Here is a 24492-nt window from a genome sequence, read left to right on the forward strand (position 1 = left end):
AAAAGTCAAAACAAGAAAGGGGAGCAAATGTAGGTAATATGCATTATTTCCATCTAATCGTGTATCAGTCATGATTTTCATGGCATCGCATTTACCAATGAATGCACCAGCTCGCCAAACGCCAACGCAATGCTATGCTATGCAATCAAGTGAATCAAGTAGTTCCCAACCCATATTAACAGCCCCTCACCGCACAGGAATTTCCCAAGCAGCGGGATCTTCCTCATCGTCACTTTCCAACTGATCCTCTTCATCATTCATAGCCATCTGAACGAACATTTGGACCCAGGCTTGCTGTGCTTGCTCCGCTCTTCTCTCCTCAGCCGCCTCTCGTTCCTCGGCCTCTCCAAGACGTCGAGCACCTGCTACCACATTTCTTTGGCGCGCGACTCGTCGTTGATTGGGGGGATTACCTGGTACTCGCTCTCGTCGAGCTCCTCGGTTCGGGGCCGCTCGCACAGGTACCTCTGGAGCAGGAGGTGGCGGTGGAGCTGGGACGTGGTTGATTCGTAGAACAAGCGGGCCTTCTCGTTGAAGTGGCTCAAGGACTTCTCGTGGCTCGTCAGGCTCGACAATCTCCGGGATCTGAACTTCAACAACAGGTTCTGGCTCAATCTCCAATTCTTCTTCTTCGTCCTCGTGAAGCTCCACTGGCCGTCCTCCACCATGCTCAAAATCATCTCCGTCACCCTCTTCAAGTTCCCAGAGTCGGTAATAACATGAGGAAGATCTGTTGTTGTAGTGATTGTATGGATTAGCTGGTGGAAGCCATGCCGAGCAGAGATAGCAGAAATGGCTATGACATTTAAAGCAAATCATATGGTTGCAGCCGTGGGTCTTCTGAGCTCGCGCAGAGCATGTCGGACATGGCGTAGAATGGAGATTCATGTACTCCAGCGAGGCCTTATCTTCCTCGGTGAGTTCTCCATTATCTTTTCTCGGCATGCAAGTTGTTAACTCCCCATGCCAGCCTTGGTAACATCGACTACAAAAGGCAAATGAACAGTCTTCACAAATGCAAAGACGGTCAGCCCCTGCAACATAGCCTTTTGATGTTCCTTCGTCTTCTTCTTCGTTGTCGCTCTCCGTTTCCTCGAATCCAATTGGTTTTCGGTGCTTCTTCGATCGTGCAGCGCCTTGACACCATTTTCGCGGGCAGTAGACCGTATTCTTGTCCGATTCCAATTCTGCCTTGTGCTTCAACTTGACGTATCGAGAAACCACATCCTGTTCCAGCGGAATCTGTATCAATTCGCTAGGACTGAGTTGCGTCTTGGCCTTTCTGCCTTTCGCGACCTGCTCATCTCCACGCTTCTTCGCGCATCCCGGTGTTAAACATTGCACTGCAGCCAGGTTCCCCTCCGTGATAGCATTGTTGTAAAAGTCCTGTAGACATTGAACGCAGAAGACATGGCCACAATCGATCATTCGGTGACAAACGGTACCTTTCTTGGGATCTATTAAAATCAGTAGGCGCTCAAAACTTCCAACAACGATTGCCTACCAAGACAGACACCGCAGTCAAAAGTTTCCTTCTCGAAAGCCGCCTGCGTAGCCTTGATATCGTGATCCAAGAGCGAGATCTTGAAGTCTTGAGGGACTTCTAAGTTCCGGCCTGCGGCAAATCCAAAAGCATTTTCAGCTTCTTGCTGCAGGAAATCAATGTATCCATAGACCACAGAGCTACGACCTGCTTCCTCCCACATCTCCTCTCCCTTAGCTTGTAGCTCGTCGAGGTGTTTGCGCGACAGCCATGCTGGGGTTGTAGCGAGTTCGAAGACAGGCGCCTTTTTCTCGGGGTACTCTTCTGGCAGAGTTATTAGAAGTTGAAGAGATGGTAAATAAGATAGATTTTGCGACTCGACAGCGTTCGTGGGGACTGGACCGGTTTTGCCTTCGTGGCCGGAATGCGTGGAGAGTGGCGGGGTAGGAATAAGACCGTCAGAGGATGCTGGGAAGAGGACCTTGACAGGAGAAGTTGGATGGACAGGTACTTCCATAGAGACAGAGAAAGGATTATTGGGGTCCACGAGAATTTCGGGAAATATGGCTGCTATGCAGTCCAATTCTTCCTGGCGTTCGTCCTCCATGGCAAGCAGAGGGTCACCGGTCAATCCTGGAAAGGGGGACAAATTTTGGCGGGAAGATTATGAGGTTCATAAGTAGGAATATATGTGATCGTAGCGGCGTGCCAAAACGTATGGGTGAAAGAATATGGTAGAAGTGGCGACAATATTGGAAATATTGTAATATCGAGGACCAACCCCCGCGGTGGATGTCCTAGTGAAAGACTAGCGTTATTTCCTTCGAGAGCCGCTTTAACGCTTGCGCTGCCTCTTTAATACTATTGTTTAACTTCCTCAATGCTTCATGATCGGAACTTTCCTACTGCAAACCCTGGGACAAAGTCTGCGCCTTTAAGTAGACCGCAGCATATTCTCCCTCAATCCCGAATTTAACCAGGGATTTTCACCACTTTCCAATTTCTACGACCACCACGGTGTATGAATCATGACCGACACTGCCCCCCTAGCATCTTTGTCGTTGACGCACGTTCACTATGTAAGTAGTCACTTGCCTTTGGAAGAAACCTGCTAACCCTCCAAGGATCCCAACGATCCGGTGTCCTACTTCTGCGCATGGCTGGCCCTCGTTCCCCAAGGGCTCTGCGTTGTCTACGCAACCCTGATCTGGTCAACTCGCGAGATGGAGATTCTCATGATGTTTGGAGGGCAAATGGCGTGTGAAGCTTTGAACTTTGCACTGAAGAGGATACTGAAGGAGGAGAGACCGAAACAGATGCATGGGAAGGGTTATGGAATGCCATCTTCGCATGCTCAGTTCGTGTCATTCTTCTCGTTGAGCTTCACGTTATTTCTCATCTTTCGACATGTTCCAAAGAAGCCTACACCTTCGCATACCCCGTTGACCATGGCTTCGAGAGTGTTATTGTCTGGGTTGGCGATTGCGAGTGCTGGTTTAGTTGCTTGGAGTAGGATATATTTGAATTATCATACGGAGAAGCAGGTTATGGTTGGATGTCTCGCAGGATCTTTGAGTGCCGTATCGTGGTTCATAATCACGACTATAGTGAGACAGAGTGGGTTGTTAGATTGGATCCTTGAGCAATATCTTGTCAGATTATTTAGAATGAGAGATCTTGTTGTTGAGGAGGATCTTTGTCAAGCTGGTTGGGAGAAGTGGGAGACAAAGAGGATGTCGAACAAGGGTTCAAAAGGGAAGAAGTCAAGATGATTAATCGATAGAGCTTGTAGACTCTAGTCTGTTTCCGACTGTGAACTTCGTTCTTTAATATGCGAGTCGGAATAACTGGAGAGCTTCGAGTACGACAACGAGTGCGAAGCGACCATACACGCAACATTTGTAGAACTCTGAAAGAATGACACAGGTCCAGGCACATGCAAGCATCAGATACGGTCGCGAGATCCTCCAAGAGGGTAGCAAGCCGAACATGGAAATATTTTGATATCACGTGCACTTTTAGCGCGCCAAGCAAGCTCCGAACTCTCGAGATTGAAGCCATCTCCAACGCAGCTCAATCCACCTACCAAAACCCACCTCTACCCAATTCTGCACACTCCCAGCTTCAATCCGCAACCATGGTCCAAATGTACACCATCGCCGGTCGCCAATTCGGCTCCCACGTGGTTCGTACTCCCAATTCCTTCCCTCCGGGCGGCAACAATCAATCCCCAACCTCAGTCCCCCGGCATTGGAAGAGGTAGAATTGGATTTGAAATTAGCATTGGAAGCTAACTACGATCAATCACAGCTCGCTATGATCACCCTCGGTGCGCTCTTTGGAGGAACCGCTTTGTCAATGGGAGGATCGACCGCAAAGAAGACTCAAGGACCACCGATCAACGCTTCGAGTCCTGACGAGGAGAGCTTCATCAAGTACGTCTCGCAGCCTCCCTGGACCCAATTGGCCCGAAACAGCGCCTAATAATATATAGGGATTTCCTGAAGAATGCAGAGGCGGATGAGAAGAAGGATACCAAGAAGGCGGGTGCTCACTAGAGGGGGAGTGGGATGTATGAATGATTGGGGATTTGACATGATGGGAGGAAGGTTTGGTCTAGTCGAGATGACTTGGCTGGGCCTTTCCGGTGTACATTTATGGATGAATAGAGAATGCATCGGTTGATGGACTTGATTGGAATCTGCGACTATGTGAACGACGATACGGAATTGAATGTTGAGACTGCCTTCGCAACTGGGAGGAAGAAAAGAAACGACTACGGGTATGAACGGATAATTGTTCTATGTCCTCTGGATCTCCTCACTAGCAGTCTTTCTCGCCTTAGTGGCTCGAATGGTTGAGGTGTGGCGGCTCCAGTATCAAATTTGAAAAGAGCTCGAAGCCGCTTCTCAATCTTTGGTAGTACTGGGTGCCTCCAAGTCGTTTGACACCCAAACTTCGCCTTGCACGATTAAGCTATAACTAAAAGAAAGGGCAGAATCCATGGAAAGTTGACTCACTGATACAGGAACTCGAACCATTACTGTTGGGGCATCCATTCATACTTGAGGACCTGGAGAAATAGAAATGCAATCGAAAAGGTATCATTGAGATAACGCCGGCTAAACATATATTACAACTCGTCCTTGTAAAAGACCTCTTGACTTCCTTCTTCATCCTCAGGCTCATCTTCATCTTCATCGACTATTCCCAAAATCTCTCGGATCTGACCAGGAGCATCCACAACCTCAATCTTCCATCCTTTCTCCTTGGCCAACTTCTGAACTTGCTTCTTGACGGTCTCTACCATCTCCGGATCCAAGTCCAACTTTGCCAGTTCCTTGTCACTGGCCATTTCCACTTTCCCGCCTTCAACCTTGCTCTTGGCTCGAGCAATCACTTCAACTACCTTTCCTGGAGGCTCCTGTCCGAAATTTGCTGGAATGGGCAAGCGCTGTCCTTCCTTGTTGATCCATTTCCCAGCACCCAGAATGACACCTCCAACATTAATTGGTTGCTCTTTCTCTGCTGCAATCTGGTTTTCAATCTCCTTGAGCTCTGATCGATCCTGAAGATCCTCTTCCGGAACAACGGCGCGGCAGACGATAGAATGTGCCTTAGTTACCTTTGGCGGTTGGAACGCAACGTCGCTACACAGTCTTGGGGTGTATACAACCATCAGATACGAGCACGTCGTGACCTCCTTGATGTATCCTATCCGGTCTGTGACGTGAGGATTGCAGTGGAACTGTACCTCCACTCGTCTTGGCTTCCCCGTAAGATCGCAAGTCGTTCCCCCTTCCATCTTCTGGACCAAGTATCTCGTATCGCCCTTAATCTGAAGCTCCGTCTTTGGCGGTTCCTCTGAAGCCTTCTTCTTTGGCGCCTCAATTTCCTTCTCCCATTCGTCATCCTTGCTTGGCTTCCCCTTCGCTTTCGCCCTTCCTAGCACGAACTGTTTTGTCGTAGGATCTGGTTGAGGTGGAAGTAGTGGCTTTCCAGGTTGCGGAGGAAGCTGGTGGAATTGTGTAATCTCATTATTGTAGCAGAAGGCATATGACCACCAGCCGGAGACGAAATACAGACATCCACCATCAAGTTCCTGGAGCAATTCCCAGCCCCGGTTGGTGGCGCGAGCCAGCTCTTTCTGCTCCGCCGCTCTTGCTTCCGCCTCTGATGTTTCATTCTTGGCAGGTGTATCGACTATTGGTATTGTGCAGAGATGTTGTTCGCCATTTAGATACATTAATTCGTAGGTTTCATGCTTGGGGTCGAAGGCATGGTCGCTGGGAGGTTGGGGAGCTTCGTCCGTTCGCGAAGCTATGCTCGTCGTGTCGGAGCTTTGAGGAGATTTGGGTATAGCTGCGGAAGCTTGCTCGATTATTGACTTTGCCTCGACGTCCGAGATGAACGAATCTGGGAAGGCGACCTCATACTGGGAAGCTGTTAGCTGGGTAGGGCTAGGGGGAGATGGTAGGTACTTGAGGGAACGCAAGTAAATCATCGTGGACACTGAAGACTGTTTGGCTTGCCAAAACTATTGGAACTGATGCCAACAAAGCTGTAATGATGTGCTGCATTGTGCCATATGGAGCGTTGAGGTAGAGCTACCAGAGTGGTGACATCTGTCTAGGAGATTGAGGAGTGGCATCAACGTTATCGATTGCGGGGACGGCGGAGATACATAAGCGAGACGCTAATAGGGTGTTGGGGACAGATTGTTTACTTTTCACTTCGAAATCTGTCGCTAACCGAAGCGGAGGGCCCTGTCGAAGTTCTTTCCTTGTTATTTTCTTCTCTGTTGTACCATGCAGTCCCCACGAGCTTGCAAACCAAGTAATTTCTTGGTATTATCCACGTCTTCACTTTGTTATGTTTTTCATGTCAGCGATTTGAAGCTCCGGTATTTATCATGACTCGTGTAGATCTTCTCTGAGGTCATTCTGGTATTCTCAATTAATCCCTAATTACGTGCTGGATCGTTCGACATTGCTTGCATATTATGTGACTTCAAATTTGAGTTCTTTTCGTTTGTCTGGCGATGAGCAAGATTATCATCCTGAGACTGTTGCAAACGTGTCTCTAAATTTGATCGATCAGTATTAGGAAATTGTGCTCTGTTACTAGATGATGTATCGCTGCCCAAAGCTTTGACTTTGCATTGCTTGGATCCATCTTTTTAGTACAGCCAATCTGGCAAATAATCTGCTATTTTGACAATGCTTACGGACACTCGTAAGCGATTCACTAAGCCTTACAAATCCACCTTGTCACGACTAGACCATCCCACCTTTAGATGGCATTTTGTTGCAGGTCGCAGTGTTGGTAACATGTTGGTCATCGCCGCTTTCGGGGTAGTGAGTTTGGAATTATGCAGTCCCTCCTTCGACAGCTGCTTATCACAAATTATTGGTTGACTGGATCTCAATTGGCATAAATATAACTGGGATAGGTATTTAAGTCATGCTAACTATTGATGTCACAACCTTGACAACCCTTCGATAATGAAGCTTGAGAGTCGATGAGCAGTTCCGTCCGGTATCCTTACTCGGCTTATCCGTGTCAATGAAAGCCAATCTGCGTTCAGAATCGTGGAGGTCCCGCCCGTTCAGACGCAAACAAGTCCACTTGTCCCACATGTGTATCCCTGAGCATAGTATACCATTTGTCTATTTGAAGGGATGGCTTATCCGTTGTCAATTCATGCCATTTTGTCCTTCACAAGTTGAGACGAAACATGCATATGCCCCGGACCCAGGAAAATAGTATGGATATCAAACAACAGCCAAAAAATGCTTGTGTGAAACTTGACGGCTAAGGATTTAGCATTTCCCCAAACAGCTATCTCAAGAGCCAGAGGCTTTCCTCCTCTCAAGTACCTTCATAACATCCGCTGCACTATTGCTGTCGCCCTTCCTCTTCTTTGGGCCTCGTTTCCGCTTCTCTTTACCCTTCCCGCCCTCTTCTCCATCATCATCCCCTCCTTTACCCCACTCGCTTAATTTAACCTTCTTCTCTTCAAAGTCCTCTTCATCTGCAAAGCGACTGGAACCGAATCCCATGTCCATATCTTGAGCATCGCGGTCATCTCTTTCCAGCATCTTTTTCCGACGAGCCTCCTTGGCGGCTTCTTCCGCGTTAGAAGGTTCTGTGGATGGTACATTGAGTGCCGAAGCTTTGCGAAGGGCTGCCAGAATAGTCGGATCGCTGAGAGCGGCAGGTTTGGATTCTTCTGTAGTTGTGGGTTTGCTAGGTTCGTTGAAGTAATTCCGTGATGCTGTAGGCTTTGGAGGCGGCGCCATACTTCCTGGAATAGGCTTCTTTTCTTCCACTTCGCCGGCTTCCTTCTCAGCCTCATCTGAATCGTCCTCTGAAAGACCAGCCAGAGGATCATATTCGTCTCCTACCCCGTCGAAGATATCCATATCATCTTCTTCCTCCTCAACTTTGGGTATATCTGGCACTTCCATTCCTAATGGTTTGGCATCTTTGTCCGGCATCAACAGCCCACGACTTTTCTCAACTTCTGGCTCAGGCTGGACCTTCCTGACTTTGCGCTTTTCGTTCCCATTTTCGTCAATCGTAATTAGAACTTCCCTTCCCTTCCCATCCCTCTCGATCCTGCTCTCTGCCCTCCTATCTCCAACCTTCTTAAACTTCGAGCCTAAAGATGGAGCTGCTGCTTCTTTCGCTGCTTGTCTTGCTGCCTTCATTTCCGCCAATATCTGATCTCGATTCCGCTTCTTGCCCGTCAGCGCAGGCGGTGCCATCTCCCCTTTCTTTTTCTCCCGCTCCTTGACCACAGCCTCCACTTCTCTCTCCTCCAGCTTCTCAAACTCGTGGTCAACATCCTCGACCTCTTCGTCGTCTGGCTCGGGGGCCATCTTCTTCTCGGAACCTTCTAGGACATCTTCCACACCCACTTCTCCCCTCCTTACCCTCTCCAATAATCCCCAATCCAGACCCTTGACCAGTTTCGCCCTATCCTTCACCTCATCTCCCAGAATCTCCTCTCGTAACTTGATGAAAGTCTCTTCGTCAATCTGCTGTAGCTTCATCATCTCCTCCAGCGCTTTGACTCTTGTAACCTTGTCATTCTCTTCATCTTCTTCCTCACCCGCGCTTCGAAGTTGTTTCGCACGATCCGTATAACCATCTGCAAGCTTCACGCCTTTCGGTGCTGCTGCAGAGCGGAATTTCTTGGTTGAAGGACCAGAGGCAGCAGCATTGCGTTCAGCAAGTTGTCGCGCAAAAGCATTTGTAGAACTGTAGCCTGCTATTGTGCGCCTACAAGAAAGTCAACTTCTGAAATGTAAAATAAAAGTAGAAGTACATACGGTGTCATGGGAATGGAACTGCGCATCCGAGAACCAAGGGCAGAAGGTGTTGCGCCATTGCGCTGGGCTGTCTTGTCTGGAGGGGATGATGAGGAAGCCTGCCGCGCAGGAGTATCGAGGACTAGTTTGCGAAACTGCGAGTTGTTCATTATGGCTGCGGTGGTGTTGATAGAATTGTTCTGAAATATTTCATCTTCAGCCTTGTTACAGTCCTCGAGGCCCCGCTGACTCAGCGTTCAATGTCAGAGTTGAAAGAGCGACCAGTGATCAGGGATCGTATTGATTCCAAGCAGATTGGCGTTTGGAACTAATTCTATAATTCACACTCATTATTCTTGACGGCGCGAGATACGCCCAAAAAATAATACCGAGGACTCATAATCGTATGGTCGATTCGGCGCACCCTACAATCCGCCCTATTGTCAATCAGGCTACTGCCCGCAGCCTCGCCTCACGACACTCTCACGACGAGAAGCACGTCGCATCAACTCATCCATCAATACCAGCCTCGCAGCCATCGACACCATCATGGCAGCTGGAGCAGGTAGCAAAGGTGAGTCGTAAGATCTGCGTGATCGCATGCGCTTTTCCCCAGGCCAGAGAGATTGCTGACAATCACCCCCTCAGCTGCCAGCGACGATGAATCCACTATCAAAGTCGCACCCAAGAAGGAGACCAAGGACAAGCCCACAGGAACCATCAAACTTAAGAAACCTCCACCCAAGCACAACAAACCGGGGAATTGGCGCGATGGGAGTGTAGTCGATGGTGGGCCCCCCGACTCAAGTATGCGCCCGTACGTGCTTATCATCACAGATGACAAGAACAAGGGCACCGGCACACCCTCGACGAGCTCTGTGCCAGTTTCCCCGGGTCCAATAGTCAATCCTCTCGACGATGCTGCGCGAGACACATTTCCCACCGGCCGACCCTTGGAGGACGGAACTTCGCTTTTGCAATGCAAGCACTGCAAGAAGAGTATTATGAAGGATAAGATGCCAGCGCATCTCACACAGTGCTTGGAGACGAAGAGGCAGAAGGCGCAAAGAAAGAAAGAGCAGAAAGAAGCTCGAGAGAAGGAGAAGAAAAAGGCAGCCAAAGAGAACGAGAAGGACGAGGAGGGCGACACCAAGATGGCCGATGACGACGACGATGACGACGATGCCTCGCCCGAGAAAAAAGGTCCTGGTGGATTGAAATCTACGAAGAAAAGTGCTGGGAAGAAAGTCGAGGTTGACGACACGAAAAAGGGAAAGAAGCGCAAGGCCGAAGGTGATGCTGAGAAGGGCCCAAAGCAGAAGAAGAAGAAAGAGGAGCCAAAACCAAAGGCTCCGAAAGCAAGAGGTACCAGACTTTCTAATCGTATCCGGGCACAAAGTGCAGAAAGAGATCCGGTCTCAGTGGACAAGGAACTGAAGCCGTTTGCCTCGCTCGGATTTCAGTGACAGGCTGAAATCGGGCTCGTTCATTTTGTTTCTATCTATTTTGCATCTACCGAGCATTTCTAACTTACAGAAGGTCCTGTCGATGTCGAGAGACAGTGTGGTGTCATCAAAGATGGGGTCCCTTGCGCTCGTTCTCTGACCTGCAAAAGCCATTCGATGGGAGCAAAGAGAGCCGTCCCTGGGCGATCTTTACCATATGACATGTTGCTTGCAGCATATCAAAAGAAGAATCAGGCGAAGCAGCAGAGTAAGTTTCCCGCTCCGATGTCCAGGACTTTCTAACACCGTCGTAGAAGCTGCGATTGATGCGAATGCCCCTCTTGAAGATGAAGAAGATGGGAATGGTCCTGTTGATTCGGATGAGGAGTTGGCAGCTGTACAGTATGGTCTTGCGAACTGGAATCCTCAACCAGTTGTTCCACCTTTGTTATCGATACCTATCGAACGTCAATACCAGAAACAGCGGTTACGAGAGCAGATGATGAATGCTACGAATGGCGGGATCATCAATATTTTCAAGGTGAAAGGGTTCGGTGCACAGAAACTTCGACCTGATCATCCACATCTCGCGGAACGAGAACCTGGTGATGATGAAGGCGAATCAAAAGCACAGAACCCTTTGAGCGATGGTATGGCGGCCGTTGCGGCAAGGAGAGCAAGTGGGTTCAACATGCAACTACCTCTGCAAAGGAAGGCCTCTGGGACGGCTCAACGGGTTTGAAGCTCGGAATTGTACATACTCTGGGATTTGGTCATTCACTGCATGGTGTTGGGGCTGGGCTCGGCTGGATATGATTAGACTGGCATGTCTTTGGATTATTCATTGGGAGGTTTGGTAGGGCTCATGGCTGGACTGGTTGGTGTTGGGTTGAAGGACTGGAGTCTGGGCATTCTGTACATCATCACTTGGTCTGTCATGCCCTGAAACGACGGCTTTGCAGATTTGGCTCGCATTTTCACGAGTGAAGCATACTGATCATATAAGCTATTAATTGGCCTGAGCAGGCACAGACGAAAGTATACCATGGTTCGTGGGAAGAACTCTTATGTCATTGCACTAAAATAATGCTCTTGTAAGTACATGCAACCCGGGCGATAAGACAGCCATCCCATCACCCGACGCTATGTAACGTCCTCCCCAACTTTTTATTTATATACATTTATCATCCAGCTACTCTCCACGGCAGGTAAAGTTCCTGGCGAAGTAAGAGAAGTGGCAAGGAAATGGGACAGTAAGCGAGGTTTATCAATCTAGTATCTCTCATCACAAGAGATAAACAACCACACTCGCAACAGCCGCCAACATGAGACTCAAGTTCCCAGCAGCACCCAACCCATTACCAGCCGACTTCTTCTTCTTGTTCTTCCCCTCCTTCATCGACACCTTTTCGACACTCGGCGGTAATGGCAGCGGGCTACCACTAACCATCGGCTTCTTCTCACTTCCCAACCCGGCCGTCGCAACAGGCGGTAAAGTCCACCATGCCGGCCCCGTCGTCGCCATCTTCACTACTGAGGGAGTGTCGGTACCTGGTGGAGGAAGGGACCATGGAGAGCCGCGTGGGCTGGAGGGATGGGTCCAGAAGGCTTCTTCGTGGTAATCGAATGCGGGGTTGGGGGTTGTGGTTATGGTGCGGGTTGTGCTTGCGTCGGTGAGGGTTAGGGTTATGAGGGAGATGGTGGAGGTGGGAGTTTCGGGGGATGGAGTTGGGGAAGTGTAGTCGGGGCAGTGGGCCCAGTATGCTTCTTCTTTGTGGTCGAAGGCGTCGAGGCTGAGGCCGCAGGGGGGTGGGGGGAGGTTGTCGATGGGGTAGGTCATTGTTTTAGTGGAGGACTTGTCAGAGGATGTGACCGTGACGAAGGATGGGGATTTGTTGACCGCGGTGGGCTTGGGCATAGGCGTTGTGGTGGAAGTGTAGTCTGGACATTCGGCCCAATACGCTTCCTCTTTGTAGTCGAAAGCGTCAAGTCTGAGACCGCAAGGTGGAGGTGGCAGATTGTCGATGTGGTAGGTCATTGTCTTGGTGCTCGTTTTGTCCTTGGACGTAATCGTTACCATTGTGAGTTTGTCCATGTTCACCGGTGTAGGATTGCCAGGCTGGGGCATTGGTGCTGTCGTTGAGCTGTAATCAGGACAGTATGCCCAGTACGCCTCTTCCTTGTGGTCGAATGCATCGAGACTCAGACCGCAAGGAGGAGGAGGGAGCTGATCAATTGGATAAGTCATCGTCTTGGTGCTCGTCTTGTCAATTGAGGTGATGGTTACCATGGACGGGGGAGTCATGGCCGGCGGTGCTGGACGCGCTTCGACTGGCATTGGAACGGCTCCAAGTTCTTGACTGGCCTCGTACATAGGCAGAGCAGCGGCATTGACTTCTGGAGCTGGACCTGGAACTTGAGCTTGGTAGCAAACTATTTCCCGATGCTCCTCGTAGTAGACTTGAGCGTCGCTAGTTGGGCAAGGGCAAACCGCCGAACCAGCCTCGATGGTTCTGGTAATGATCTGTTCGACAGGGCAGTCGTAGACAGCTGGTGGGCATGGGATGTTAACGATATCCACGTGGACCTTGTAGATAGGCTCTACAGCGTATCCAGGTGGGATGAAGTCGATTGTTGGTGTGGGTACGACAACTTTGATGATCGGAGCGAGAGTTGTTGTGACAGAAACCAAGGTTGTGGTAACGAGACCGACGTGGCAGGTTTTCTCCGTTGGAGGACATTCTTTGAAAGTGTGAACAGATGTGGCGTAGACGGTTGAGATCATGAATTCGGTCACCGACTTGGTTGTTGTCGTAGGGACTGCAAGTTCGCGGATCAAAGTGCTTGTCGATGGATCAGATGATGGTGTCGTGGGAGTTACGGGGGAAACGTCGGGAGTCGTCGAGACCCAAATGGAGCTCAACGGTACAGTGGTATTGGCATCTTGAGTCGAGGCCGATGAGAACGCGGATGTGGAATTAGCATTTCTGTTGTCCTGAGTGTGGCTAGGCGAAGCGGTTATTGTAGACGAAACCGATGCGATGGTGGACTGAGATATTCCGGTTGTAGAGTTGCCAGCGATGCTAGAGAAAGAGCCTGTTGTTGTCGTGGCCGAGGGTGAGGATACAGAGCTTGAAGCAGAGTCTGACATTGCAGAAGTTGGTGAGGAGATGACAGACGATTGATATCCAGTCGCAGAAGTCAGACTTTCAGCGGAGTTGGGCAGAGTAGGCTCCGGATCAGGAGAGATCCAAGTCGCAAGACACGAACACCCCGAGCTGATCATAGCTGGTTTGCTGGAGCAGTTGTCCAAGTAGGCAGGGACACTGGCTGTCTCAGCGTTTGTGACTGTGGTGTATCCGGAGCAAAACCCCTTTGCTTGATCGCCGAAACGAAGGAGAGCTCGGTAGCAATTATCCTCATTACAGACGTATGGTGTAGTTGTTGGAGAAGCTGAAGAGCTCGATGAGCTGGTGAGGGTGGTGGAAGATGTTGTTCTTTGAGCAATACCATTCGAGGAAAATGTGGTAGATGTCGTGCCCTGAGTACTGGAGCTCGACGAAGTCGTTCCTTGGCTTGATATTTGAGATCCGGTTGAAGTATCAGTGCTTGAAGACGAAAAATCGGAAGACTGTCCTTGCGAAGGATCGTTCACAGAATCAAAGCAAAAAAGATCGAAACCTTGATAGCTGCTGGCCGATCGATTGGCCACATTGTCTGGAACGAAGCCCGCCTGCTTTTGCGTTGCCGATTGCAACTCACAAAAGGCGTCCTGCTCTGTACGAATGTTGAAGGACTTGCAGTTGCTCCGTTTCGCACACTCGGAAGCACAGGAGAGGACGGAGGTGTACTGAGCGTCGTAGAGATCTTCAATGAAGTATTCAAACTTGGTGATAACGCCATAAGTACCGCATGTCGAACCTGCAGGAGCGAGATCCTTGAGGGTGCAGGTTGGACCAGTAGCGGTGACAATGGAGGGGATTGCCAGGAGTATAACGGTACTCGCACTCTTCAGTGAAGGTGCCATCTTTGCGTTACAGACGAGGAAAACGGGATGTGTGTGGAGGTCGAAGTGAAAGATGTGAGAGTTAAGAGATTAAGAGACTTGTTACCCGAATTATAGCTAAGGTCTGATGTGCGGACATTGAGAGTCGAATAATTTTAGTGTAAACGTCTATCCTTAAAACTATTATATCCGGCTAAGAGATAATAAGATAAAGCCCAAGACCAATTCAAAGGCAGATAACAGTGGCATCCTTGTGGGTGGAAGCGTTGCTACTTGACGAAAGCCTGACAGTCGACGCTCATAGCTTCCAAACGAAGTAATTAGTGGGGAGCTAGCTGATGAGTGCGGATCCAGAACGCCGACGGTAGCTGTCTGGGCACGTCTAAATACATCATTTTGACTTCGATCATCTACGGAAGTGAAGTTTAGGTGTGCAGAAGGCAAGAGACCGCCTTACAAAGGACATAGGTAAGCTTCCACAATTGAGCACTGGGATAGCTGCTCCGAGCTGTTACAGCAGTTAGACAGGTCTGCTCACAACCACCTAGGCGTCCAAGTTACTTAATGTTATGATTAAACGAAGCCACACCAATTGTGTCATCAGCCAAGGAAAGATGTTAAATGCGTGGGTGTTAGAGACGTACAGCTGCAGAGGTTAGATTATTCGCTAGGGTGTGGGTGATGTCAACAAGATAAGCGAGGCGAGCCGGTCCCAAGTTTGAAAGACCTTTGGCATGGTACGACCCACCAAACGAGTAATCATTCCCCCACGAAGAAGAAACGGATACTCTACATGATGACTCACTGGTTGTTAGAATCCATAATTTTGTTTCTGTTATTCGCGGCAGAAGCTAAGATCAGGAGCTCGGCACGCAATGACGATCTGGATCCACGTCTTTCAACCATTCTGCTGGTATCTTTCCCACTTGGTACTTCCTGTACTTTTTGTTAACAAAAACAGGTCTCAGCTAGGCATCACCTCCTTACGCCCATAGCCTCACCGCCTTCTCATCTCACAAATTCCGACACCCCTTACTCTCTAACCACTGGCCCTTAACTTCCACCCGAAACACCAAGGTTTGTTGCACAGAAAATCCGTCCGCGAATAATAAGATCAGATTAGATGATCTGATAATCTCCTTCATTTGTCCCCAATACTGGCCGTTTTTCTGGCGCAGACCTTGTGCTGGCGAAATATTTTGTTTGTGGAACGAACGCTATGATATTTCTGCTCACGTTTGCTTCTTCTGTGAGTTGGCTGTGGTGATAGGTTGTGTTGTGCGGATGTACTTTGATGGACGACAAGAATGTAGATAGTGTTGAGAATGGGCGATAGGAGTGCGCAGTGGTTAATGGGAGGGAGGCGTTGCTACTCCTTTGGATGGAAGAGTTTGTTTGAAGATACCGAGTGTCATTTCACTTCCCTCTTCATTAATCTAGAGTCATGATGGAAAGGTATATATTATTTATCATGACCGACTGTCAAATGCCCAGCAATGCACCCTTTGTCTCTCTCGCCAATTGCAACCTCCAAAGATTCTGCTCAGCACAGAGGAACATCTCTCCATCCTTACCAAAACAGAAGTTCGCAACTCCTCCAGGAACAAGAATCCGCCCGATCAAAGTCCCAACAGGATTCCACACCTCGACTCCATCTCCACAGCCTGAATATACATTACCGTAAACATCACACTTGATGCCATCTGGGAAAACAACTGCTGCGAATGCAAACACTCTCTTTTTGGCTAGGAATGGACCAGGGATTACATCGAATGCGTAGATAGTGGATGCTCTGTGAAAGCGTGAGTACTTGTTCGAAGCTTTGCAGGGAAAGTCATACCTCAAAGGATCCTTGCTTCCATCCCCATGAATATGGTCCGTATCCGTGATGTATACTGTCTTCTCATCCGGACTAAACGCAATCCCATTCGGTCTTCCCAACCCATCAGCCACGACCCTCAGATCCCCAGAATCAGGATCAAATCTATAGACCTGGCAAGGCAATTTCGGCCTCTGTCTAAAGTCTTGTTCAAAGCCATAGCAAGGATCCGTAAACCAGATTGAGCCATCTTTCGCAACGACCACATCATTGACTGAATTGAAGTCCCGTCCATGGAAATTCGTCACGCAAGCTTGTGGTGGCTTTCCTCGAGGCATGAAGTATATTCCGCCTGTTCCCGCTTGAGAAGTTCCTTGCGCACAGAAGAGTATGCCGTCTTTGTAGTTTACCCCTCCATTGGGCATGTCGATGCCAGGCGGTGGCCGCATTTTGGCCCATTCCACGGTGTGCACATTGTTGTCTCCACTGAGGCGGTCGGTTCGGAGTAGCTTCACTCGGGATATCAGGATAGTTGGGAAGTTGGAGGAAGAGGTGGATTGGAGGAGATTGGAGGTGATGTAGAGCTCATCGTGAGTAGGAACGAAGACGCAGGCTTCGTGGAAGAAAGGGTTCTTGGAGGTTGTGGATGTCGATAGTAGGAGGGAATGGGTGGGCGAGGATCCTATCAGCTCTGCGAATGTGTCTGTGTATTGAATGATAGTGATCTGATCTTTCGAGGGCTGTACGGGCCTGGATATTCTAATTAGCGATTGCTCATGTACTCAGGCCAGGAGCACATATCGGAGTGAGGACTCCAAGATGCGGGGGGATGTGGAATAACCTACTTAGATTTCCCACTACATTCTTCTACTCGATTGATAACCTGTGATTGTTAAACATCCTCTCATGAGGAGACTGTTATTTTCCTTCCTTACATGGATAGTTGTGGGCACAACAGAAATATCTGCATTAGTTACTGCTGCCATGATTGTTGTTGAAGGAGGGACAAGGCTGAGAAGAATGAGAAAGAGGCTGATCCCACGATCATGAAATGGAATCCCAACCTACTCATCAAACCTTTTAGATTCTGGGTAAGCAATATATTACTCTATTTGCCGTTCATTTTCTTCTCTTTGGAGTGTTTTGACATTTCCACTGTCCATATCTCACGCACGAGGCTCGAGAAGCTTTCCCATGGAAGTTGAGCTTAGTCAGCTGATCTGAATCTCATTGCATTGCTTTCACCAACATCACACCCAGAGCGAGCTACCAAGGCGCAGCGCCAAATCCAACTATCAATGGAATAAATCGATATATATTCTAATAGTGAACTATGATTTTCAGATTTCTGAGCAGTGTTTATATATTCCCAAATGCAACCAATCACGGCTCCCTCTATTCAGATGAGCAAAGCCGTGCCGAGGTCCGACACTTATCCATGCTTAATGATCGCATCGCCATCAACCTCCACTTCCACTTCCACTTCCACCTCCACACTCCACTCCACACCGTCTTCTGTCCCTTCCCCATCATCCACCAAATAAATCTCCCAAACACCAATCTTCTTCTCTGAACCTCACAACACACGGTTCAACGACTTCGAGGCTTCAAGTTCCCATCTTGCACAGCAATCGGCGCATCGGATCCCAACCTCAACTACGATAGAAAGATAGAGATAGATACGGGATACCCACCTACCTACATCGAGACCCGAAATCCATACTCACACCACTTAAAATGTCGAAATCTTTCTCTACCGCCGATGTAGCAGCACATAAGAGTCCCGAGGAGGGAATGTACATTATAATCGACGACGGAGTTTACAATGTCACAGGTACGCCCTTCCCCTTCCCCTTTCCCCTTTCCACTCCCTCCTTCTCCTACCTTTTAATCTTCCTCGGTTTCCAATGAAGCACAGAGACCTGACACAATGGCTTACAATTACAACTAGATTTCGTAGACGAACATCCCGGGGGAGCCAAGATCCTGAAGCGCGTGGCGGGCAAGGACGCGACGAAGCAGTTCTGGAAATACCATAATGAGAGTGTGTTGAAGAAGTATAGTGATAAGTTGAAGATTGGGACGGTGGGGGAGAAGGCGAAGTTGTAGATTTAGGAGCTGGGATGGAGAGGAGGTTGGGGTGGCAGAGGATAAACGGTGCTGCATTGGGGATTTAGGGTTAGGCATGGGGATAAGGGGGTAGACTGCATGGTTTTATTGATGACACAGAATGATTGAATGGAGAGAAAGGGGAATTTAGACGTTGGATAATCCTGGTTCAAGACGGCCTGAGATTGGGAGGACTTTATGTGTACATATTTCGGAGAGAGAGGAAACACTGCCAAACTTCAGCTGGTCTTTCACATGTGATTCTGTGTGATTTGGAGGACTTTGGCACTGACTGTTCAAGGTGCATAATGTTGCTCTTTGAAAGTCCTTTGCGTTTTGTAATGTAACAAACAATGAAGGATATCGTGGGGGAACCTCAAGTACTTGGTATCAAGTTTCCACTTAAAATACATGCCTTCTACTTCTTCCCATTGAATCAATGCCTCGATCAAGCAAATACTCGGTAGAACCCATCGTAATACTTCATTAAATCCAGTACCTATAATCTAGAACAACAACCCACCCAACACCGCACCCCCAGCCAACCCCCCAACCAAAGGCAACCCAAACCCCCCACCATACCCCCCTCCATAAGGCCTCCCATAAGGATACGCCGGCCTCATATACCTCACTCCGGGATTCCCACCAAACGGTCCATACGGTCCCTGATTATAAGGATTATACCCATACCCACCCCCTCCGTACCCAGGGTATCCCCTCGGCAGCTGCGGCGGCTCAATATACACATCCTTACCATTCCTATCCTTGCCTAGGAGTTGCGGCTGCCCTGTCTCGAGAGCCTTGGACATCTGCTGCCGGATATGCAGGTGTCGCTGGTAGGCTGCCTGTTCTTCTTGGGCGCGGCGGCGGCGCTGGGCTTCGCGCTCCGTGTGCGTGGAGGAGGTGAGTTTGTCTTTCATTTTGCGGCCGAGTTTGTGGGCGCCGCTTAGCTTTTCGTTGGGATCTCTTGGTGGGAGAGGAGGGTGTGGGCTCTGATGGGAGCTGGATCCATGGTCGTGCGAGAAGTCGTCGTCGTTGTCGTCGCCGCTGCTTTCGGCTTGGATGTCGGCGGGGGTGGGGACGCGGTGGAGGGTTTGGATGCGGGTTCTTTCTTCGGGCGTGAGTGAGGAGAGGTATTGCTCGTCGTCGTAGGGGTGGTGCCAGATTGATCGTGGGGGTTGGGAGCGTGTGTCGACGAAGAATTGGTGGTGCGATTGTTCGTCGTATTGGCGGGTCCAGCCGGTTGGGAGATCACGGAATTCATCTTCCATTGAGCGACGATCGTGGGGTGGAATTCCATTTCTTGCGTTGGGGACTTGGAGATTGTTGTAATCGTTGGAGGACGATGTGTTTCGTTTGACAGCCGCCTCATATGGTGGTGGTGGTTCGCTTGGAGATGCCATTTTGTGTATTTGGTTGTTTGTTTGTGTATCGGAATTCGATAGGGTGAGGTTGTGGATAAATGTGAACGTGAAAGAAGCGTATTTGGAATCTGATGGGCTGTACAAGGCGTACAGTAATCAAGAAGTTTGCCATCAACCAGACTGACGGTTCCCCGTGACGTCAGTCGCGTCATGGACTTAACACCATCTCAACTCGTCCAAACAAAAAGTCAAACACTGCCTCTGCCTCGGATATGTTTCGTTCCTGCAGTAGCTTGTGCTTTTGCCATGCTCATCAAGACTGTTGTGTGCAATGGCTTCTGTTCTGGATCGTATGCGTACAGATCTTGGATATCTGGCTGATTTGACGAGAGAACTTGTCGAGGATTTGAGACTGGTGGATGGGAAAGCACTGAAGCTGTGAATAGCGAGAGAACAAGAATTGAGAGATGCATTATTGCGTTGTTGTTGATAATGCAAGATAGAGGCGAATATGTCTTGATGAAGACGATGGAGATGCTTGACCGACCAAAAGAATGAAAAGAGAAGACGGAATAACCGACCAAAAAAATTGAATCGAACAAGTCCCTTGCTTCACGAGCTATTTATTGTTATCACATTTTCTCGCAGACAAAGAACGCCTTCAAATGACGATCTCCGGATCATTTTCATGTTCGCCCTTTTCTCGCGGAGACGCCACGACCTCTGCCTTCGCCCACGTGGAGCAATCCCTCGCTGGAGGGCATCCCATTTTCGGAATGAGTTCAATCTGCAGGGTATTGAGGGTGTGAGGCTTGGGCTATTGGAGATGTTATGCATCAACACTGGTCTTGAGAGACTCGGGTTTCTCCTGCCATGGAAAAGTTGAGAGGAGGGAGATCAATAGGGGTGTTGTCCTCGTCACTTCCGTGTGGGATTCGTGATGGAAAAGCAAAGTTCCGGCTCTCCATGGAGCTGGATTTCGGCCCCACCTGTTCAAGGTTCACCGCGTTCGGCTACGACTCTCTGTTGCGTCCGCGAGGTCCGCTTCCAGGTTCTGTCTCTTCGCTTTAACATGTGATATCCCGATTCCCAGCCACAAGTCATCAATCCCCGAATCACTTGGCAGCTTATTCGGCTCCCATTGTTTGATCGACTTTAGGTTGCAATATCGGATTTCGATTCGGGACCCGTTTGTGTTATGCTTGGCATGCAAGGGGATCGCGGTTATCTTTTGTTATCTTTTGTGGGTTTCTCGGATTTTTCGGAGGCGAGGCGAGACTTGGGGTGGAGTTGTGGTTGGGGATTGGATGTTGAGAAAGATTTGGTCTGGACTTGAAGCGGAAGGTGAAGAATTGTGCTGGTGAATGACGGTGAGGATCGAGAGAGAAAAATGAAGGGCGGGAGATCTGAGGATGGGAGGAGCAATGATTCAATTCTCCTCGGTGGGCCGTGACAATATGCTTGGCTATGTTCACACAGCTGAAGATGAGAGGAACGAAGATTGTTCAGTTCCAAGTCTGATGCAAAATGCCTTTTTCCCATTCAATGCAGCCGTGAAATCATCAGACGTAACCGCTAAACCACCCCTCCATCTATCTACACTTTCACCATCGCTGAGATTCGAAATGCCCACCATACCCATGAGTTGCGATGCTCGCCCGCTGCCCGTGAAGAAATACATGATGTGAAGGCTGCTCTAGCACTTCTTTCATTCCCAGCAAAATTGCCTCCCCCATTCCCAAACGCCATGATTCAAATGCCTCGGATGTCCCATCAGATGTAAAAAGTAAATGCTCCTTCATGCCATGACAGTTCCTATTTCAGTCACTCCCGCAACTTCGCCTTCTACAATCATCGCTAGGATAGCGTCGTCATCGTACTTCATCTCCCCGGCTACACGCCTGCTTGTGATCCATTCTTGAGCCGAGATGATCGAGGTATCGGCTGGAATTTGGATCCAATCCTTGCTCGGAACCATCAGACCATTGATACAGGTTGCTGGCTCATCCATATCATCCGGTTGCAGTCTCGTGATGCGTCGAGGAGGAACAACCATGTCGTCACCGTGTCGAACCCATCCGGAAGTAGATTTGTACGCTGACATGAGAACATGCGCACCTGTGATTGCTCGGTGGTCCATTTCTGGGATGGATTCGAATAGAATGGTAAGATCGGAGATCTTCTTTGGTCCTTGAACGGCCTGTCCGATGGCTCCTCCTGGGTGGTTTGAAGAGAATACTGCTTGGACATTGATGTGTAGTTCGTTGGAGATGACTACTGCGAGGGCGTCTCCCAGTGCCAGGGCCATGGTGGTGGAGGTTGTTGGGGCATTGAATCCAAAGGAGTCGGTTTCGGATTTGTGAATTGGTGCTGGGAGGAGGATGGCGTCTGGTCTTTGTTTGATGATCTCGCAAGTCGATGGGTGAGTGTGGGAAGTCATGATGAGAAGAGGAAGAGATGAATCAAAGTGAGGTAGAAGAGACAGGAGCTCAGGAGTCTTTCCGGAGAACGTGATCAGAAGGATCGTATCATGTCTTCCGATAACTCCCAGATCGCCATGAAGAGCTTCGGTTGGATGGAGGTAAGTTGAGCGAATCTTGAGGCTGTTCATCGTCGCGACCAGCTTTTTGGCGATGTGCCCACTCTTCCCGATGCCACAGATTACCAATTGACCTATCTCCCCTCGATGTCTGGTGATAGCTTCGACTGCCGAGTTGAATCCTCCTCGGGCAATGGGCTCAGTCTCATAGAGGCGAGTGAGACATGAAAGAGCTGTAGCTTCAGTTCCGAGAACATGAACAGCATTTGACAGGCGACCACTGAAGCTTGAGCCACATACGTCTGAGAGCAATGGTGGTGTCATGGACATCAGGTCGTCCAAGGGAGGTGATAATTCTCGCTCACATGGTGTAGCTGGAGATGGGGGAGATGGTGGTGGTACTGAAGGAGCGTGAGAGGCGTGCATGAGGTAAACCTCACTGTTTTGAACGGGGTGGTGATCGAGAGTCATGGTGAAAGATGGCGATATATCGTGTACTGTATGAGATTGCAAGCTGTGGAAGCTTGTTGCTTGCGCCTCAATGGCTAGGTATGTACCTGAAGATCTGGCACAAAGTCAGCGATGAAAGTAAAGGAAGTTGATTGGACTGACATTGAATATATATCTTCTATCGCTTGAGCGTCAAGCAATGTGTACCAAAATTTGGATGTGTCCCGTGAATTTCGGCGTATTCAATTCGAGTTTCAACTGGCCGTAGGATTGAATTTCAGATGGAACGGAAAGTAAATCGTCTTTTACGGATCATCCGAAATTGGTTGCTGCACGCCATGAGGAGGGTGAGGTCCAGATTTTGTAGCAAAGGTATAGATATAGGATCGAAAACGAACATCGGTGATGGGAAGGAGGGGGCCATCTTCTTTTTCATCGAGGATAAGAGACGAGCAGGTCTAACCTAACCTTAGCGGTGGAGGGACGCGAAGAGGTTGCAGCGATACTCTGGCAGGGATACGAGAGGCACCGAGGGGCACCACCTCGGTCGTCAGAGCCAAGATAGTGGCTCGAGTGGGCATGCCAGGGCGACTACTGGGCACTACCAGGGGTAGATAACCCTGTAGATCTGGTGTGTTCATCGCTCCGGCAGGTGCTTAGCACGCAATTCAGTGGTCTGCGTCAGGAAGCCTCATGGGGTCAGAGGAGGCGTCTATTGGTTGATATGGCGTGGCTAGAGCTGTTTGCGGGTACCTAGGTAATCTCAGAGTCATGGAACGACGGAATACCTTTGATGCTTAGAAAGCTCGCTCCTCTTCACTTCCAACTTGCTGACTCTCTCTCGCTCTGGCGGCACAATCTAAAATCCGGGGGCCGACGCTGGACTGTAAGTGGTAGAGCTTCATGCAGCCGAACGGCTCTGGAAATGCACCATTACTCGACTTCCAGGGAGTGGTGCCGTACTTTACGGAGGTATGGGAAAGCACCGTAAGGGCCGTACTGCCTAGCAAGGCGAGTGCGAGGTATTATATCTTGGTGACATGTCCAAGCAGGGTAGGTGCATGAGTTGACCACTATGGGTAAGATCCGGATTGATAACTCGGAGGGTTATGAAGGATGAGGGTGAGGAACCAAAAGAGGTGGACACGCAGAGCTACGGCTAGGATGCTCTGCTCTGGTAAGGCTGAGGCTCTGATGACGCACTCTATGGAAACCAGTAAACTACCGTGTCGACAACATCGCACTCTGAGTCTGAACATAATGCCAACTGCATCAGCCCGAGAGACGCCAAGGAACAGATACCAGTAACTCCTTTTCGGATCTTTGGTTGCAAACTCCAAATATGACCCTTCAGTCTGCCGAGACATCCGAGAAGAGCAGAGTCAAGGAAGCCACTGTGAGGTGTCCACTGGAATAGTGGTTCAGTGTCAATGTGGGGGAATAAGTCAGCGGCGTTGATCGTTGAGAAAAGAATTACCAAGACAATGTTGCAAACCCAATTATTAAGCCTAAACATGCGGCTCTACTTACAGGAATCCTTTCCTAAAATGTACAACTACAGATTCGGAAATTACCGACCAAAAGAAATTCAACATGTCAACAGCATACTACCAACTAAGGTAATGAACACCGGAGAAACTTGACCATGTGAAAGTCACCCACCCAACGCACGTGAACAATAAAGGTAAAGGTAAATAAGGCAGTCTAAATCTGCTTCCCCAGACATGATCCAACTTCGATGCAGTTTGCCCCGGTCGATATTTCCGTGAGTTTTAGAAACAATCATGGACATCACAAAGCACAAGCACATAAACAATAGAACATCAGATTGTTTAGAAATCATTGGCAATTGGCCCAGATATGCATAAAGAGGCTGACTCAGCGGCTACTTGCATCTAGTCACATGATTACAAGGGTCAGACCTCGACGGGATCAGACCCGCATCAAGCTGGAAGTTCACC

General features: G+C 49.2%; 11 protein-coding genes across 11 annotated transcripts; 4 read left to right on the top strand and 7 right to left on the bottom strand.

The window, feature by feature from the left end:
• Positions 1–186: 186 nt before the first annotated feature.
• Positions 187–2090, bottom strand: ITT1 (translation termination inhibitor protein itt1; the record flags this gene model as incomplete). The annotated part of the gene is made up of 2 exons (XM_058499876.1): positions 187–1457; positions 1505–2090. 2 exons carry the CDS (start codon positions 2088–2090, stop codon positions 187–189), a joined length of 1857 nt encoding a protein of 618 aa, XP_058349710.1.
• A 421-nt stretch (positions 2091–2511) lies between these two features.
• ONS95_006416 (uncharacterized protein) lies at positions 2512–3255 on the top strand (the record flags this gene model as incomplete). Its single annotated transcript, XM_058499877.1, has 2 exons — positions 2512–2562; positions 2608–3255. 2 exons carry the CDS (start codon positions 2512–2514, stop codon positions 3253–3255), a joined length of 699 nt encoding a protein of 232 aa, XP_058349711.1.
• A 365-nt stretch (positions 3256–3620) lies between these two features.
• On the top strand, positions 3621–4041 carry ONS95_006417 (uncharacterized protein; the record flags this gene model as incomplete). The annotated part of the gene is made up of 3 exons (XM_058499878.1): positions 3621–3668; positions 3794–3918; positions 3978–4041. 3 exons carry the CDS (start codon positions 3621–3623, stop codon positions 4039–4041), a joined length of 237 nt encoding a protein of 78 aa, XP_058349712.1.
• Positions 4042–4616: 575 nt separating this feature from the next.
• YOS9 (Protein OS-9) lies at positions 4617–6063 on the bottom strand (the record flags this gene model as incomplete). The annotated part of the gene is made up of 2 exons (XM_058499879.1): positions 4617–5918; positions 5965–6063. The coding sequence occupies 2 exons, from the start codon at positions 6061–6063 to the stop codon at positions 4617–4619; spliced, it is 1401 nt and encodes a 466-aa protein (XP_058349713.1).
• A 759-nt stretch (positions 6064–6822) lies between these two features.
• ONS95_006419 (uncharacterized protein) lies at positions 6823–9108 on the bottom strand. The gene is made up of 2 exons (XM_058499880.1): positions 8821–9108; positions 6823–8770 (listed from the first exon to the last, which is right to left on the bottom strand). The coding sequence occupies exons 1-2, from the start codon at positions 8967–8969 to the stop codon at positions 7330–7332; spliced, it is 1590 nt and encodes a 529-aa protein (XP_058349714.1). The 5' UTR covers positions 8970–9108; the 3' UTR covers positions 6823–7329.
• Positions 9109–11484, top strand: ONS95_006420 (uncharacterized protein). The gene is made up of 4 exons (XM_058499881.1): positions 9109–9373; positions 9448–10164; positions 10339–10512; positions 10559–11484. The coding sequence occupies exons 1-4, from the start codon at positions 9349–9351 to the stop codon at positions 10984–10986; spliced, it is 1344 nt and encodes a 447-aa protein (XP_058349715.1). The 5' UTR covers positions 9109–9348; the 3' UTR covers positions 10987–11484.
• ONS95_006421 (uncharacterized protein) lies at positions 11485–14439 on the bottom strand. The gene has a single exon (XM_058499882.1). It carries the CDS (start codon positions 14269–14271, stop codon positions 11530–11532), a length of 2742 nt encoding a protein of 913 aa, XP_058349716.1. The 5' UTR covers positions 14272–14439; the 3' UTR covers positions 11485–11529.
• A 1214-nt stretch (positions 14440–15653) lies between these two features.
• On the bottom strand, positions 15654–17550 carry ONS95_006422 (uncharacterized protein). The gene is made up of 4 exons (XM_058499883.1): positions 17005–17550; positions 16915–16952; positions 16091–16819; positions 15654–16042 (listed from the first exon to the last, which is right to left on the bottom strand). The coding sequence occupies exons 1-4, from the start codon at positions 17053–17055 to the stop codon at positions 15733–15735; spliced, it is 1128 nt and encodes a 375-aa protein (XP_058349717.1). The 5' UTR covers positions 17056–17550; the 3' UTR covers positions 15654–15732.
• A 256-nt stretch (positions 17551–17806) lies between these two features.
• Positions 17807–18178, top strand: ONS95_006423 (uncharacterized protein; the record flags this gene model as incomplete). Its single annotated transcript, XM_058499884.1, has 2 exons — positions 17807–17903; positions 18021–18178. The coding sequence occupies 2 exons, from the start codon at positions 17807–17809 to the stop codon at positions 18176–18178; spliced, it is 255 nt and encodes an 84-aa protein (XP_058349718.1).
• A 506-nt stretch (positions 18179–18684) lies between these two features.
• Positions 18685–19581, bottom strand: ONS95_006424 (uncharacterized protein; the record flags this gene model as incomplete). Its single annotated transcript, XM_058499885.1, has 1 exon — positions 18685–19581. The coding sequence occupies one exon, from the start codon at positions 19579–19581 to the stop codon at positions 18685–18687; it is 897 nt and encodes a 298-aa protein (XP_058349719.1).
• Positions 19582–21340: 1759 nt separating this feature from the next.
• Positions 21341–22552, bottom strand: ONS95_006425 (uncharacterized protein; the record flags this gene model as incomplete). The annotated part of the gene is made up of 1 exon (XM_058499886.1): positions 21341–22552. One exon carries the CDS (start codon positions 22550–22552, stop codon positions 21341–21343), a length of 1212 nt encoding a protein of 403 aa, XP_058349720.1.
• Between the last annotated feature and the right edge of the window lie 1940 nt (positions 22553–24492).

The sequence above is a fragment of the Cadophora gregata genome (assembly GCF_030347475.1).
Source record: "Cadophora gregata isolate MNR1 chromosome Unknown scaffold_18, whole genome shotgun sequence".
Taxonomy (NCBI): Eukaryota; Fungi; Ascomycota; class Leotiomycetes; order Helotiales; family Ploettnerulaceae; genus Cadophora; species Cadophora gregata.

Bases quoted from the DNA above. Each gene is read 5' to 3' on its own strand.
- ONS95_006419 (XM_058499880.1), bottom strand. From the start codon at position 8,969: ATGAACAACTCGCAGTTTCGCAAACTAGTCCTCGATACTCCTGCGCGG. The intron at 8,771-8,820 runs GTATGTACTTCT...ACTTTCTTGTAG, and splicing joins AGTTCCATTCCCATGACACC to GCGCACAATAGCAGGCTACA.
- ONS95_006420 (XM_058499881.1), top strand. From the start codon at position 9,349: ATGGCAGCTGGAGCAGGTAGCAAAG. The intron at 9,374-9,447 runs GTGAGTCGTAAG...TCACCCCCTCAG, and splicing joins AGCTGGAGCAGGTAGCAAAG to CTGCCAGCGACGATGAATCC. The intron at 10,513-10,558 runs GTAAGTTTCCCG...ACACCGTCGTAG, and splicing joins GAATCAGGCGAAGCAGCAGA to AAGCTGCGATTGATGCGAAT.
- ONS95_006421 (XM_058499882.1), bottom strand. From the start codon at position 14,271: ATGGCACCTTCACTGAAGAGTGCGAGTACCGTTATACTCCTGGCAATC.
- ONS95_006422 (XM_058499883.1), bottom strand. From the start codon at position 17,055: ATGGCAGCAGTAACTAATGCAGATATTTCTGTTGTGCCCACAACTATC. The intron at 16,953-17,004 runs GTAAGGAAGGAA...TAACAATCACAG, and splicing joins TTGTGCCCACAACTATCCAT to GTTATCAATCGAGTAGAAGA. The intron at 16,043-16,090 runs GTATGACTTTCC...ACGCTTTCACAG, and splicing joins GGAAGCAAGGATCCTTTGAG to AGCATCCACTATCTACGCAT.